The sequence below is a fragment of the Carlito syrichta genome, unplaced genomic scaffold, assembly GCF_000164805.1.
Source record: "Carlito syrichta isolate Samal-C Ts95f unplaced genomic scaffold, Tarsius_syrichta-2.0.1 Scaffold315593, whole genome shotgun sequence".
NCBI lineage: Eukaryota > Metazoa > Chordata > Mammalia > Primates > Tarsiidae > Carlito > Carlito syrichta.
The window spans coordinates 1,522,889-1,539,312 of NW_007259689.1; the positions used below are offsets into that span (position 1 = coordinate 1,522,889).

At 42.9% G+C, this 16,424-nt stretch overlaps 1 protein-coding gene across 8 annotated transcripts in view; it reads right to left on the bottom strand.

The window, feature by feature from the left end:
• LIMCH1 (LIM and calponin homology domains 1) overlaps positions 1-16,424 on the bottom strand; it is a 245,906-nt gene that overhangs the window by 24,331 nt on the left and 205,151 nt on the right. For all 8 annotated transcript variants that reach the window (XM_021706459.1, XM_021706456.1, XM_021706457.1 and 5 more), the window contains 4 exons: positions 13,750-13,916; positions 12,967-13,072; positions 7,769-7,809; positions 1,051-1,131 (listed from right to left, as the gene is read on the bottom strand). In XM_021706459.1, coding sequence (XP_021562134.1) covers positions 1,051-1,131; positions 7,769-7,809; positions 12,967-13,072; positions 13,750-13,916 — 395 coding nt within the window. The remainder of the gene's footprint in view (positions 1-1,050; positions 1,132-7,768; positions 7,810-12,966; positions 13,073-13,749; positions 13,917-16,424) is intronic.

A 16,424-nucleotide genomic window follows, 5' to 3' on the forward strand; every position in this document is an offset into this window, starting at 1 on the left:
CCCAAGAGCTGGGATTACAGGTGTGACACCGTACCTGGCCCAAAGTTCTAAACTTAACTGGTAGAGCTAAAGTCACACTATAGTTTACTACTACTGCTACTATCTAAACTACCCTCCAACCCACTCCTAGGAATAAACTCAAAAGGATTAGAACCAAAAAAGAAAAATAAAAGGCAAGTAAAATAAACTTGAGTTCAGCACAGTTTTCTACATAGCAGCAGAATGTTATCAAAATTAATGCACTTTAACATTATTTTTCTTTACAATTTCTTGGGTAAAATCAGTACTACTGGGAGTTCGTGGAAAGAGCCTGAGTTTTAAAGTCATCTAGACTCAAATTTGAATCTGGGCTCAACAACCTGTTAGCAGTGGAACCTTGGGCAATTCATTGAACTTCTGGGAGTCTTTGAGTCTATAATTTTAAACAAAGGCTCATATGACATCCTTGGAATTGTTGCATGAGGGTTGAATGAGATAAGACACCTCGAGCACTAACCACAAGTTCCTGGCATACCTCAAGCTCTCAACATGGGTTTTTTTTCTTAGGTTTCCAGGTTGCCTTTCCAAGTCCTGCTCATCCATAAAACTGGCATGAAGTAGGACGATGATACATTTACTACCAGAATTTTTCTAGATTCGATCATTGGCAACCTTTACTCAAAGATGGAGCAAACATTTCCACTTAAAAAACTAGACTGAGGCCCACATTTTAGTTCCCATACATGTTAGCAAGTTACTTTTGGACAATTCACTCCCGCTGCTACTTGGACCAGAAATTGCCAACAAAGGAGGTGACAGTTGCCCTGAACCAATATTTGAAGGCTTTTTAAAGTGTTAACATGAACCGTTTCCTCCCATGTTCATCACTGTAGCCTCTGGCAGGAAGAATGAGATTCTGGGGCCCTCTGTTGCATGGACACAAACATGAACTGACTTGGACTCACTGACTTCTGAGAAAATTCTGTTTTCACCCATTGCCTGTGCTAAAGATCTTCTTAATGCAATTAAGAGAACATCGTCTCAAAAAAAAAGCAGCAGAATCAGTCCTACCTGGAGCAAACGTTCCTGCTCCTGTTGCCATTTTTCCTGTCGCTTGCGCTCCTCCTCTGGGTCCCATGCCCAGAATTTAAACTGCATAGAAAAACAAAACCGTGGTCAGAGTTGAGTCATGTCCTCAATGCTGGCTAGCTTATAAATAAATGAACCAGTGTTAGGCGGCAGAAAGCTATCAAAATTAATGCATTTTAACATTTATGTCACACGTAGGCTGGCGATTTAACACTCATGTCGAAAGGGCCAGAGACAACAACCAGTCTCTAGTCTGGCACCAGGTGGACATGCAGAAATAGAAGCCTTCATGTGTCTAAATATCCTCTTTGGTGGCAGAAACTTTTTTTTCTTAAAGTCAGGGTCTCACTCTGTTGCCCAGGCTAGAGTGCAGTGGCACCGTGACAACTCACTGCAGCCTCAAAACTCCTGGGCTCAAGTGATCCTTCCTTTTCAGCCTCCCAAATAGTTGTGATTACAGGCACACTACCCATACCTGGGTAATTTAAAAAATTTTTTGTAGAGATGAGGTCTCGCCATGTTGCCCAGGCTGCTCTTGAATTCCTGGGCTCAAATAATCCTCCCATCTCAGTTTACTAAAGTGGTGGGATTACAGGCGTGAGCCACTGCACCCAGTGGCAGAAGTCATTTTTTAGTCTTAGTCCCTCTCTGGTTTATATCCAAGGTGCTGATATGATTCTGTGAGCCTTTTTGGAACTAATGAAAATGCAAAGTAATTTGCCACTGGCACAGGAAAACTTTGCTTCATTTCTCTGAGAAGTGATTTCTTGGATGCATTCACACACGCGAACACAAGATGCTCATTACATCGATCCGGGCCCCAAGTAAACGGGCTGGTAATTTCAGCAGAAATGTATTTGTAACAAGTGGAGATTGCCACACAAGAAAACTAATCTTTCATACTGCTATGGCTTTTCCAAGCCAGCTTTCCCTAAAGTGGATTATTTAACTCACCAACGTTCACCTGTACCACCTGAGATCCAGGTAAGGGGGTCCTCCGCCCCAGAGCCAGCATAACTCAAACCCAAAGACTTCTTCTTTTCTTTTTAAATTTTCCATTGTTATTATTATTATTTTTTGGAGTGAGGAGGGTCCCACTGTGTCGCCCAGGCTGGTCTTGAACTACCTGGCCTCAAGTGATCCTCCTACCTCAGTCTCTCAAAGTGCTAGGATTACAGGTTTACAGGCGTGAGCCACCATGTCCAGCATTTTATTTTTGTTTTTATTTTAAGAAAAACTTTTTGCAAGTTTGAAAACCAAGTACATAAACAGAAATAATAGGAGAAAAATACATAAACCAAAGCTGCCTCCCAGGCCACAGAATATGAGACCAGCGGGGTACAGGGAAAAAGAAAAGTCACAGCCCATCCCTGAGAAGCTAGCCAAAGAGGGACTGCTGTGTTTAAAGTTGCCGCCCCAGTCACCCAGTTCCCCAGTAACTGCTCCTCCCCTTCCTTTGTTCTGAGGGAGCAGTTTAGGGAGGCATTTAGAACTGCCTGGGAGCCGGCTCGGTGGCTCAGCCCATAATCCTGCACTTTGGGAGGCTGAGATGAGTGGCTTGCCTGAGCCTGAGGGTTCGAGACCCACCTGGGCAACTTAGCAAGACCTCATCTCTACAATAAATCAAAAAATTAGCCGGGTGTGGTAGCGCGCGCCTGTAGTTCCAGCTATTTGGAAGGCTGAGGTGGAAGGATCACCGAAGCCCAGCAGGCAAGGTTGCGGTGGCCAGGAGCAGCCACTGCACTCCAGTCTGAGCAACAGTGAGACTCCAACTCAGAAAAAAAAAAGAGTAGAAAAGGCAAGAGGAGGGTGGGCAGTTGGGAAGGGCTTGGCGCGCGGGGGGGGGGGGGCGCAGAGGTGCCAGGGAGGGGAACAGGCAGAATCTTACCTTCCCTAGCTGCCTGGGAAGTGGGACAGGGACACTCCTGTCCAAGGTTTTCAGAGGCCCAGCTACTGCTCAGGACACCTGGGCCAGCTCGCCCTCCACCCTGCCCTGCCCCCAAGAGATCCACTCTACCATTCAGGCTCACACCAGGTAGGCTGGCCTGGGAAAGTGTCTCCAGGTAGAGAATGCAGACCGGGCCCTGTGTGATGCTTGTTTGATTGGTGACTTAGAGTCGGTGTCTCACTCTCTTGGCCAGGCTGGAGTGCAGTGGCACGATCACAGCCACCGCAGCCTTCACCTGCTGGCTCAGGTGATCCTTCTGCCTCAGTCTTCCAAGTAGCTGGAACCACAGGTGTGCGCCACCATGCCTGGCTAATTTTTTTATTTGTTGTAGAGATGAGGTCTCGTCAAGTTGCCAAGCTAATCTCAAATCCCTGGGCTCAGACAATTCTCTGGCCTGCACCTCCCAAAATGCTGGGATTACAGGTATGAGCCACTACGCCCAGCCTTTGATTTATAACTTTTTAAATAGCTAGAACTTTAATATATTTAGACAAATGAAATGGGGCCCTCACTTTGTGCTCTTGCTGCAAAGGGCTGGGATGGCCATGGTGCTCACAGAACAGTCCAAGAGAGGTGGGCCAGTCAGCTTGGGAAATACACTTCCTGTTTGCCACCCTGGGATTCACAGTGCATGTGCACATACCGGGGGAAGCCTATGTAATTGTATATACAGAGAATGCCCAACTTAGGAAGGTCTGACTTAACAAACTTTGAATTTTACCATGGTTTATCAGTGATACACATTCTGTAGAAATCATACTTTGAGTATCCACACAACCATTCCGTTTTTCTCCTTGAGTACAGGATTCAACATATTACATGAGCTAGTCAACACTTTATTATAAAATAGGTTTTGTGTTAGATGATTTTGCCCAACTGCAGGCTAATGTAAGTGTTTTGAATACATTTAAGGTAGGCTAGGTTAAACTATGATGTTTAGTAGGTTAGGTGTACTAAATGCATTTTCAATGTACAATACTGTCAACTTATGATGGGTTTATTGGGATATGATCCCACTGTTAAGGAACATCTGTAATCTAAAGTTTCCCAAATTTCCTTGAGTGACCACAAATGGTGTCCCAATGTGGATCCCAGATGGGAAATTCTATTGGAGTTGAATGGTATTAGAAGTTGATGTCACCTGGCATTTCCCTAGAACATGGAGACAGCTTAAATGCTCAGACCCGCTCTCAGGAATGCCTTTTGTTTTTTGAGGGCAAGAGGGTGTTTATGTGAATAAAGTCATAGAAAGACCACTGAGAGACATAGAAAGGCCACTACTTCCAGTAGTAGGAAGATAAGAGAAACAATGAGGAGTAACTTCATTTTCAGATTTCATGAGTTAGTGATCTCAGGAATAAGTAAAGAGTAGGCAGGTAGGAGGAGGAAGTATGGAGTGGAGTATTGAGCACAGAAAATGAAGAATGTGAAGGGGGACCCTCCCAAAATGGAATTATCTTTTCAAGGGCAGGCCCCTTGCAATATAGGCTTCCTTCGCTCGGTAGATGTCCTAGGAACCCATTAGCATCAGTGTACCAGCTAGCATTGTGAGAGGCAGCGTTTGGCTTCGTGAATTTTTTTGGAGATTTTTTTCAATGCGTTTGCCCATTTCATGATGGTGATTTATAAGTGCATCTGCCCACACTGCGCCAAGTTCAGCAGTTTTTGACAAAAAACAGCATGACCCCCATGCCCCATCCTTCCTGTTCACCTGATCTCACACTAGCGACTTTCTTTTTTTGTTTGTTTGTTTCCCCAGATGAACAAAGTTCTCAAAAGGAAACATTTTGCCAATGTGGAAGAAGTAAAACAAAAAAATGGCAGAAGCACCAAAGACATCATAACTGACGAGTTCAAAATTTGTTTTGAGAGTAGAAAAAGCATCTTGATATGGTGTACTGCATCCAACAAAGAATACTTTGAAGGTGACTGAAGTTTAGACGTGAGGATTTCTATAAATAAATTTCTAAAAAATAAGTTTTTTTAAAAAGAAATTCCGGGGTTTTTTGGGTCCCCCTCAAATGTGTTGAAAGAAAAGAGGGAAAAGCAGTGGGCATTCTAAGAGGAAGATAAAGGGGAAGATATCAGCATATAAACAAAAGGGAATAAAATAGTGATTTTGCTCCTTCCTTTGGCTATTATCTGCTGAGCACTTACTATGGGCCAGGTGTGGTATCAGTGGCTAAGGGTTTCAGCCTTGTGAGGCTTCTGGCTGAGTGTTCTTGGGATGGAGGCGTGGCCAAAATAGAAATGATCACCAGAAGACAGTGTGATACTGGGCACATACAGGCACAAGGATGGGAAGAGGCATGGGCACTACTAAAGAGGGGCAGGAGAGAGGGGGTTAAGGGCTGAAAAACCAGCCATCGGGTCCTATGGTCACCACAGGGGTGAGGGAAGGAGTGGGGTTACCAGAAGCCCAAACCTCACCATAAAGCAATATCCCTATGTAACAAAACTTCACATGTACCCTCGATTCTAAAATAAAATGAAGTAAATAATAATAAACAAGAAGATGGCATGGTGCCTATCACAGAAGAGAAATAAAAGGTGCTGGAGAAAGTCAGAATGGAGAGCATCAAGCCCACTTTGTTCTATAATTCATCTGGGTACAGGTCTGTAACTTCCCTGGCTGAGGGATTTCTCAAGGGCAGGGAGGCCCCCATATAGGGCCTCAATATGTGTTTGCTGCATAAATGAATGGAAGACCTTCATGCTGGGAAGGCCTTCCATTCAGAGTCCTTCAGAGTCCTCTTTTCATGCTCCCTAGAGCCTCGGGTACTCCATGTCTAACCGAAAATCACCAGAGGCCACTGACGCCAGCCCAAGTTCCTCTTCAAGTTGTACTGATTTCCAAGTTTCTTTTACTTTTCTGCTTTCTATGAAGAGCTATGTACTACCAAAAGCACATCAAATTTGGGTAGGTAATTTCAGAGAATTTACTTATGTAGGTCAGAGATTTGTCTCATTCTTGTTCCATTTTCCATAATCTAGAAATGAAAATGTATCTCTTTGGGGTGCGCCCTTCTTTTCCACTCCTGCCTAGGGGGCACACAAGCAACCGATAACTTCATTCCAAATGCAATTTAACATGGAAGTCAATGGGTTGTGTTATACTCTTCAGATCTGTGCCAGGAATGCTGGTTCTGGATTGTTCTGGGGTTCCCATCCACCATGAATGAACTCAACTTCCCAGGAACTCAAGATTCTTGGGATTGAGCCTCCACCAATGTCTTTAGTTCTGGAATGTGGTTGGAGACATCGAGGATTATGTGCCAAGTGATGTGTCCCTTCTCCATTCTGCAGAAGCATTTAGGGACTCCCAGAGTAAGACAATTTACCTATAGATAAGAATTGGTATTGGCTCTGGTGGGCTTCCTGAGTCAGCTACTGGAGGCAGTATTTGATTATGTATCAAGCACTGTGCTAGAGGCTTCTGGGTTATTATCTCAATTAAGGCTCACAACAACCACAAAAGAAAAGTGTATTAACTCATCGTATGATCAAGGGAGGTGAGGTTCAGAGATGCAAGTAACACCTTCAGAGTCATATGGCCAGCAAATCTGGAACTAAAGGTACAGCAGTGATCATGGGCTGAGCCCAGTTGCTCAAGGGCAATGCCACCATTGGCTGTGCCACAGAGGAAGTCTATACACCTGATGAGAGTTTCAGAAAGTGAATGAAGATGACAGGCCCAGCGTTGGAAACACCAGTTCAGAGCATTCAGCTATAATTCAGCAGCAGGGAATTCCCACAGTATCATCCATCTTGTTCTCATTAACAAATTTCCTTTTATTTCATTGAAATACAAAACTGACTGTGCCTTGCTATGTTGCCCAGACTGATCTTGAACTCCTGACCTCAAGTGACTCTCCCCATTGGGTCTCTTATCCTTTCTCTCTAGTCTTTCTTTCTCTCTCTTATCCTCCTCTTCTATTTTTCTCTCATCTTTCCCTGTCTTGTGTGTTTTTCTCTCTCATGTCTCTCTCTCACTTGTCAGAGAAATGTTAAAAAAAAATCATTGAAAATTGCTGTAGGTTCTCTCAGGGAAAAGCATGAAGCAGGTTTGCCTTTTTTTTTTGTAGCGACTGTGTCTCGCTATATTGCTCAGACCGGTCTTGAACTCCTGGAAGTCTCCATAGCTGATAAAAATTTCAGAGGGTGAATGAGGATGACAGGCCCAGGGCTGGAAATGCCAGCTCAGAGTGTTCAGATGTAATTCAGCAACAAGGAATTTCCATGGCGTCCTATGTCTTATTTTCATTAACAAATGCCTTTTTATTTCATTGAAATACCAAATGGAAAGCAACATGAACAGTTACTATTATTCAAAAATACTGGTTGTGAAAGATGTGCTCAGGTCTCCCAGACAGAATCCAGGCTGGGTCCTGTCTGCCAACAATACGCTAGGTTGAGACATTGTTCTCATATAAAAAAATGATTCAGAATGTCTGTGGAAATTGCCTATTTTAATACTAATCCATACTGTCACCTTCATTTTAATTGCTTCTTTTAGATTTTACTTTCCTGACTTACCTATCCTTTTATTTCCAGGGACAATAACAACTCCACAAAATAATAATCCAAGTCTTTATAATTTACCTGGCTGCATTATATATGACTTTTAATTATTCTTTTAAAGTCAATTGCTTGGATCTCAATTTTGGCTGAATACTCCTTAAGCAAATCAAACATGTTATAGATTAAAACCACCTTAATTCATCATTTTATTCCTTAAAATGAGTTACTTACAGGTGAAGTTACAGGTGACTTTTCACTGCTTGGAGAATCTACTGCACAGAAAAAAAAAGAAAGAAAAATATATCAACATGAGTAGCCTCTAATTGTCTCTCTTGTTGATCCTCTCAGTGGAATGTAGATCCTTTGTCAGTTTCAAAGCAAATTTTTTTGTTGTTCGTTAAGAAAAAAGCAAAAATCACAATAAAGCAGACCCAGGTAGCAGGTTGTACCCATCACCAAAAGAAGTTACGAATGATGTAATATGATCATATCAACTAGCACCAGCTACTACACTAAGCAAAAACTATTCCTATGGGTGCTGGTTCTTAATACACTTTGCATTCTGGTTTGACCAAGCCGTTCCCTCACTGCCTGGCATGAAGAAATCTCATATGCAGAGAGACAAGATGTCACCCAGGAAGCACAGAGAGGGACACAGTTAGCAAGAGAACCATGATCAATTTCTGGCAAATGCTTGTTGGGGGAGCAATTGAGAAAGAGACACATAATATTATTTCTTTGGATTCTCAAAATCAACATAAAGTTCTGTGAATTTCCCCCGATTTTCAGTATAACAGGTACTGATATCAAAGAACTGGTTCTTTGCTGACTGTGTGTCAGAAACGAGCATTTTTTCTCCCCCTGAAATCAGAAATGAAGACAAATGCCAGACATCATTGGTTGCCCAACATGGATTTTTGCACAGAAGAAATACAACGACTCAGGATGTAGTTTACCTGACTGGGAGAAAAACTGGGAACGTCGCCAAGTGTTCTGAACTCTAAGTGGAACACTGGCAGTACCAGGCGACTCTAGATCAGATGGCAGAACAGAACAAACAGAAAACCAAGAAAACTGGGTGAGAACTGAATAGCACCTGGCTCCCAGGTAGTACAGGAGGAATGGTTGCTGTCAATGCAAGAATTGAGGGTCAGCAAACCTAAAGTCCGAAACGGCTTCATAAAACACGTACAAAACCCAAAGACATAGACAAAAATCAACAGAACTAAGAGACTTTATGCTACTGTGTGTCTCCCATGGCGTTAGGTGAAATTTCATAGGCTTGTCCTTAATGGTGATGTTAGTGTCAAATCTCGAAATGATAGGTCCTAAGCAAGAGCAAAATGCAGTTTGCACGGGCTTTAGAGAGCACTAGGAAAGTGTAAAAGGCAGTAGAGATGGGTGGTTTAATTTATTATGTTGCTTACATTCCAATCTATAAGATTTATGTATGGAAGTCTGTGGCAGATTTCCTTTTACAGGGGCAACCCCCCAAAAAAAACTTGAAATTTTTTAAATTAAAAATTGTGTATTTGTTCTTACATGTTGAAACTTCAGTCACCTTCAAAGTACTCTCTGTTTGATCCAATACACCTATTAAGATGCTTTTTCCACTGCTCAAAATAGTTTGTAAACTCATCAGTTTTGATGCCTTTTAGTGTTTCTGCTGTTTTTTTGTTTCACCCTTTCCACATCAGCAAAATGTTTACCTTTGAGGAGAGTTTTCATCCAGGAGAAAATAAAAGACACTTGTGGCGAGACTGGGTGACTAGGGAGGGTGGGAAATGAGGGTCATGCCGGCTTTGGTGTGGGCAGGGATGCTCATAAATCATCCATCATGATATGGGCAAAGGCGTTGAAAGAATTAAAAAAAAAAAAATTCACTGAAGCCGAACGCAGCATCTCACCACACTAGCTGGTACACTGATGCTGATGGGTTCCTAGAAAACTTACCTAGCAAGGGAAACCTGTACTACAAGGGGCCTGCCCTTCAAAAAATAATTCCAGAATTGTTTTGGTCCCCTCATACATGTATAAGAAAGGATGTGTGTATGTCTGCATATGGTGGCATCAGACACACAGAGCTCAGGACAAGCATTTGCATCCTTAAACTCTGTGCTATGCCAGTCTGCTATTATCAGTGTAAATTTAACGTGTGCACATATTTGACTGAAACACCCATTTGAGATCTCTTTTTTTCTGTTGGGAGACAGCTGGAAAAAGTAAATTTTTGTGTGTGCACATAGACGGGGTGCAAGTGTAATCTTGTAACATGCGTAGATTGTGTACTGGTATCACTTTTCAGTCTATTTTATAAATGTTTTCAGAGTTTCTTTGTTTTTGTTTTTTTTGAGTTGGAGTCTCACTCTGTAACCCAGGCTGGAGTGCAGTGGCACACTCATGGCCACCCCAGCATCAACCTGCAGGGATCTGGCGATCCTTCCACTTCAGCTTTCTAAGTAGCTGGAACTACAGGCAGGCACTACCATGCCAGGCTAATTTTTGATTTATTGTAGAGATGAGATGTTGCCAAGTTGCCCGGGCCGGTCTCAAACCCGCAGGCTCAGGCAATCCACTCACCTTGGCCTCCCAAAGTGCTGGGATAACAGGCTGAGCCACTGAGCCCAACCTATTTTTTCAAACTGTATTTACGCATGTGTGCATTTAAGGACAGCATGGTTAGGGTCTACCAGTAGATCCTCATTGGCTTGAATGATCGGTCCATAAACAGATGACTTTGTAGAAATGGAGAGACACCACTTTCTGGGGGAGAAAGTATTAGGTATAGCTCCAGGATTCCTGACCTGAATCCTGTAGTTCCTTTGGACTTGATGTTCAACTTCAGATTATTCACTTAAATGGGCACTTGTTATACCTGGGCAGAGACCTATAATTCCCCATGATCCCACCCCAATTAAAGATAAATTGTGTCTTTCAAAGTCTCATTTCTACATTTCTTCTGAGAGGCTTTTTGTTTCTTGAAAGAAAAAACTTGATAAATTCCAAGCAATTATTCCTGTTATTGCCATACCTATCTATCAACCATGTCTTGGGTGCATCATTTAAATAAACACCTCAAGTCGGTGTTTTTCAGAGTGTGGTCCCTGAATATGCAGCTTCAGTATCAGCTGAAAACTTGATAGAAATGCAAATACTCTGGGTCCAGTACAGACCTACTGACTCAGACACTGTGGGAGCGACCCTATACCTTGCAGGGACCCTGGCACACATGCGTTTGAGAACTGCATAAGCCCTATCACCACAACATAACACTCTTATTTTAAGGAAAGCGTTCAAGAATAGTCTATTTCTGCCTGGCATCTTGCTGTATACTTCTACTCCTCCTGCTACTGTTCTAGAATTTCTAAATTGTATTATTAGTGTTTACTCTGGGCCAGGTACTAAGCTAAACACTCCATGGACTATCTCATCTGACTCTTCCAATACCCCTCTGGGGTTGGTACTATTGTTATTTCTAGTTTACAGGTGATGATCAGAAATTAGGGAAAACTTGATAGGTTATACCACACAGCTGGGAACTAGATAAACAAGAATGCGAACCCAGATTTCCATCTCCAAGTCCGTAGCTATCATTATGGTTTCTGTGAACCAGGTAAGAGTGCACAACAGGTGTACTCCAAATAGCCTCCTACCTTGAAGAAAACATTTTGAAATGCTTCAGTGCTACTCAATTTTATTTTTTTAACCATTCAACTTGGGTAATGAATGAAGCAAAGTCCCTCAATTCAACAGGAATTTTATAAAATCAAAATGCCTCACAACAGACAATGGAATGTATAAATGTATAAGAAAAGAAAACTAATTAGTATGGCTTAACATATCTATTCTCTGTCTATATCACCTATCTACACAATTACCAAGGCAGAATTAAAATCGGTTTAGATATGGCCAATTGCTGGCCCAGTTGTGAGACATTATTTTTGTCAATTCCCTTCAGTACAGTGGGACTGACAAATTTTAGTTAAATACTTTGAGAAGAGTACTGAACTTGTTCCCACACTAGAAAACTAGTAACCATCAGTACATGTACCAGTTAATTCTTCCCAAGTGCTCTCTGTGCTGTGGACAGAGCCCAGCTTATCTGCAGTCAACAAAAGCTCAAGGAAGCCAACTCAGATTCTGTCAATGGTGGCCCCAAATAGCTGTCTCCTTCCTTGAAAAGAGACACAAAAATAAACCAAAGCTACAAAATGCCCTAGGGGAAGCACATTAAAAAAGAAAAAACAAGAAATCCTATAGCTCTTGCCTGCTGAACTCTAGTTTTTTTCACATTTTGAGAAAGATTCCACACCCATAAAGCCCACAGGTCTATCATGGATCCCATGGATCCTGGAGTTCTCAGGACCCATCCCCCACTGTTCACATCCCGAAGGGTCCTTTCTGGTGAGTGTGGGCACCTGGGTTTCCCACTAGAATAAAGAGGTCCTTAAAGAGTAAAGGAGTGAATTCACAACCCACATATGGCCTTCATGGTACTTGGAGAATTTGCAGTGGTCAGTGCCATTTTAAGTTCTTATGAGTCCTAAACTCCAGTATTTTTAGAGACCACCCTTCCCACACTGTATCAAACACATGGAAATGTATAAAATACATGAAACATTAAAATATCTCCTCAGTATGTATGTGTTAAACATATTAAAAATATATCCTCAGTATTATGTAGGTGTGTGTGTACACACACACACACAAACCAGGGGTGCCCCAAAACATGTATACACATTTAAAGAGATGTTATCTATATATTTATGTGATCAGAAGCATCTGGATACTGATGGTAACCACTTTGAACACAAGTCAACCATGAATTGTATTCATCTTTTGTTATAAGTATATATTATTACAATTTTAATACACTTTTTCTTCCTTAAAATGTGTACACATTTTTTGGCACCAAATATATATATATGCTATAAATAATCTTTAGAAAGATGAACATTTGGGGCTGTGACCAAAATGTTTAATCTATGATAGTGAATGTTTTCTCAGTAATTATCATACCTGAGATTACTATGGAGTAAAAAAAAAAAAAAAAATCTGATTTTTTCTCAAAATTATTGTCAAGTTAAATAGACACCACGAAGACTACAATTAACAATGAGGCTAACATAATATTAAGGTTATACACTTTTTATCAAAGTTATTGATTTTGTCATTGTCTTTTTAAACTTTGGAGATAACAAACATTTTTTAAAGATCTTAAACACTGGTGTAGGCCCTACTGATTCCCTGGAGACAGGCTGACAAAACGGCTTTGCAGCTGGGGTTCCTGGCTTGGTCGAATGGAGAATATAGCCCAGCTTTCCATTCTGAAGTTATGCACTCAGACATCATGAAGCCAGGACCACATCCACGCAAACACCCAGAGAAACATCCACAAAACCTAAAATAAAACATTTCCTTCTCTTTACCTTGAGAATTGAGATTTGGCAAATGTAGTTGGTTGGTTTCAGGCATTTTGTCCAGAAATGGAAACGTCAGGGTCGCTTCTGGCTCTGGAGATTTTGGCTTCACCACCTGGACGATGGGCGACAGACATAAACATCACATGTACTCTCCATGAATACATCCACAGGAAAAAATGATGTTGAAGGATTCATGGCTATTACAGAAGTCAAGAAGCTCAAACATTTAACTTTCAAATGGAATTTTTAGCTCTTCCCTTAAAACCCTTCCATGCTGTTCCACATGAATAGTCAGTTTTTTGGAGAAATCAAATAAGAGCACAGAAATGTGACGATCAGTTTTCTCCAAATCCAGAAGACAATACTCTGTCTTTGGAATTATACATCACTCTCTCTCATTTTCTTGTTGAACAAAAACATATTCTGTTCCTGATACCATATAATACTGAATATGTAATGTCAAGAAATGAGATGACCCACCTAAGATAATTTTTTTAAAAATCTTATTCTGTAATAGTAGGCTGGTCTTGAACTCCTGGGCTCAGGTCATCCTCCCTTGGTCTCCCAAAGGGCTGGAATTATAGGCATGAGCCACTGTGCCTGGCCTGTATTTGTTCTATATATGTTTAACTTTTTACAATGAACATGTAGTGTATTTGTATTTAGAAAAACTACAGATTCAAGTTAGGAGGAGAGATCAGGAGAGAAACTAAGTCTCCCTAATTAACAACTGCACAGTGAGGCCACGTTCAGGTCTGCACTTCATTGCCCACCACCACTGAGTGTCACCTTTTGTGACAGCACCAGCTCCACCTTTCCACTCATGTCACGCTCTGGTTTCTTCTGGTCCTTTTTTTCTTCCGGCTCATCCTTCTTCACCTGGGGGCTGGGGGCAAACTCCACAAAGGCCACGGTCGGGCTGCATCGAGTCACAGTGGTCGTGAAATACAGTGGCTCTGAAATGGCATTACGTCCAGAAACATAGAGAAGAAAAAGAAAGCCAGAGGAAGGACTGTTATTTCGCCATGCCAAGAGGTGCATTCAGTCTACACCCTGTCCAGAAGATGAGAAGTTAGATTTCAGCATGATAACAGGGATGAAAGAACCCAAGACACTGGAATCCTCAAAGCTCTTTCATGATCACATGAAGAAAACTGCAGCATAAACCACATCAGATAACCCCACTATGAAAAACTGAAGTTTTTAACAAAGATCACAGTTTACCTCTGAATAACAGTACATGAGACAAAACACTGACACGAAATAGTTAATGATGATGACAGCTGGGTTGGACAGGCGAACATCTACAGAAAATTTCTGTCCCAGAGGGGCTCGGTGGTTCAGTTTGTAATCCCGCGCATTTGGGAGGCTGAGGTGAGAGGACTGCCTGAGCCCATGGGTTCAAGACCCGCCGGAGCAGCGAGACCTCATCTCTACAATAAATCAAAAAATCAGCCGGGCGTGGTAGCGCATGCCTGTAATTCCGGCTACTTGGAAGGCTGAGGTGGAAGGATCGCCAGAGCCCAGCAGGTCGCAGCTGTGGTGGCCGGAAGCAGCCACTGCACTCCAGTCTGGGCGACAGAGTGAGACTCCAATTCAAAAAAAAAAAAAAATTTCTGTCGCAATGACTGAGTGACAGCCTGACTCTTCCTTTCATTTCAATGATCCTTTAAAAATCACAATTTCAGCCGGGCTCCGTGGCTCAGTCTGTAATCCCGCGCCTTTGGGAGGCTGAGGTAAGTGGACTGCCTGAGCCCGCAGGTTCGAGACCCGCCTGGGCAGTGAGACCTCATCTCTACAATAAAATAAAAAAGTTAACTGGGCGTGGTAGCGTGCGCCTATAATTCCGGCTACTCGGAAGGCTGAAGCGGAAGGATCGCCGGAGCCCAGCAGGTCGAGGCTGCGGCGGCCGGGAGCGGCCACTGCACTCCAGTCTGGGTGACAGAGTGAGACTCCAACTCAAAAATAAATAAATAAATAAATATCACAATTTCTTTCCCCTTTTAAAAATAGAGATGGCGTCTCACTATGTTGCCCAGGCAGGTCTTGAACTCTTAACTTCAAGCGATCCTGCCTTGGCCCTCCAAAGTGCTGGGATTACAGTCATGAGACACAGCACACTTCCTTAACTGATATGTGTTAAGAATTGTAGGATATACAAGGAGGGATCCAAAAAATAATGGAATTATCTTTCGGGGGGTGGGTCCCTTGTAGTACAGGCTTCCCCTGATAGGTTAAGTGTCCTAGGAACCCATCGGCATCAGGGTACCGGCCAGCGTTGTTGTGAGAGGCTGTGTCTGGCATCAGCGAATTCTGTTTGTTGGAGATTCTTTCAACGCATCTGCCCCCTTGGTGATGGGTGATGCCATGAACTGTCTGCCCACACCATGCTGAGTGTTCAGCGGTTTTCGACCTAAAATGGCAAGACCCCTGTGCCCCACTCTCCTTATTCGCCTGATCTCAGCCCGAGAGACTTTTTTTTTTGTCTCCCCTGAGGAAAAAAGTCCTCCAAGGGCAACGTTTTGCCAGTGTGGAAGAGGGGAAGCAAAAAATGGCAGAAGCACTAGAAGGCCTCAAAACTGATGAGTTCAAATACTGTTTTGAGCAGTGGAAAAAGTGTCCCGATAGGCGGATTGCAGTCAACAGAGTACTTTGAAGGTGACTGAAGTTTAAACATGTAAGAATAAATATATAATTTTTAATACGTAAATTCATTTTGCCCTCCCCTTGTATGTATATAATGCAGTGAAAATAGGCCAGGCTCGGTGGGTCAACCTGCAATCCCGGCACTTTGGGAGGCTGAGGCGAGTGGATTGCCTGAGCCCTCAGGTTCGAGACCCGCCAGGGCAACTTGGCGCGACCTCGTCTCTACAATAAATCAAAAAAATTAGCCGGGCGTGGTAGTGCGCGCCTGTGTTCTGGCTACTTGGAAGGCTGAGGCGGAAGGATCGCTGAAGCCCAGCAGGCTGAGGCTGCGGTGGCCAGGAGTGTGCCACTGCACTCTAGCCTGGGTGACAGGGGGAGACTCAATTCAAAAAAAAGGAAAAAGAAAATAAAGTGATCTCTGATATGTAAAGAAGAATTAGGTACATTTTACAGGTGGTGGAAAAGTCACCACCTGAAGGGTGTGTCAAAATGTAGAGACAAACTAGTTGAAAAAGCATATGCTAGGTCAAGGTGAGTGGATTGTCTAAGCCCGTGGGTTCAAGACCAGCCTGGACAACCTGGTGAGACCTCGTCTCTACAGTAAATCGAAAATTAGCTGGGTGTGGTAGCGTGCACCTGTAGTTCTGGCTACTTGGAAGGCTGAGGCGGAAGGATCGCCAGAATCCAGCAGGTGAACGCTGGGGTGGCTGTGAGTGTGCCACTGCACTCCAGCCTAGGTGACACAGTGAGATTCGAACTGAAAAAAAAAAAAAGAGCCGGGCTCGGTGGCTCAGCCTGTAATCCCACGCCTTTGGGAG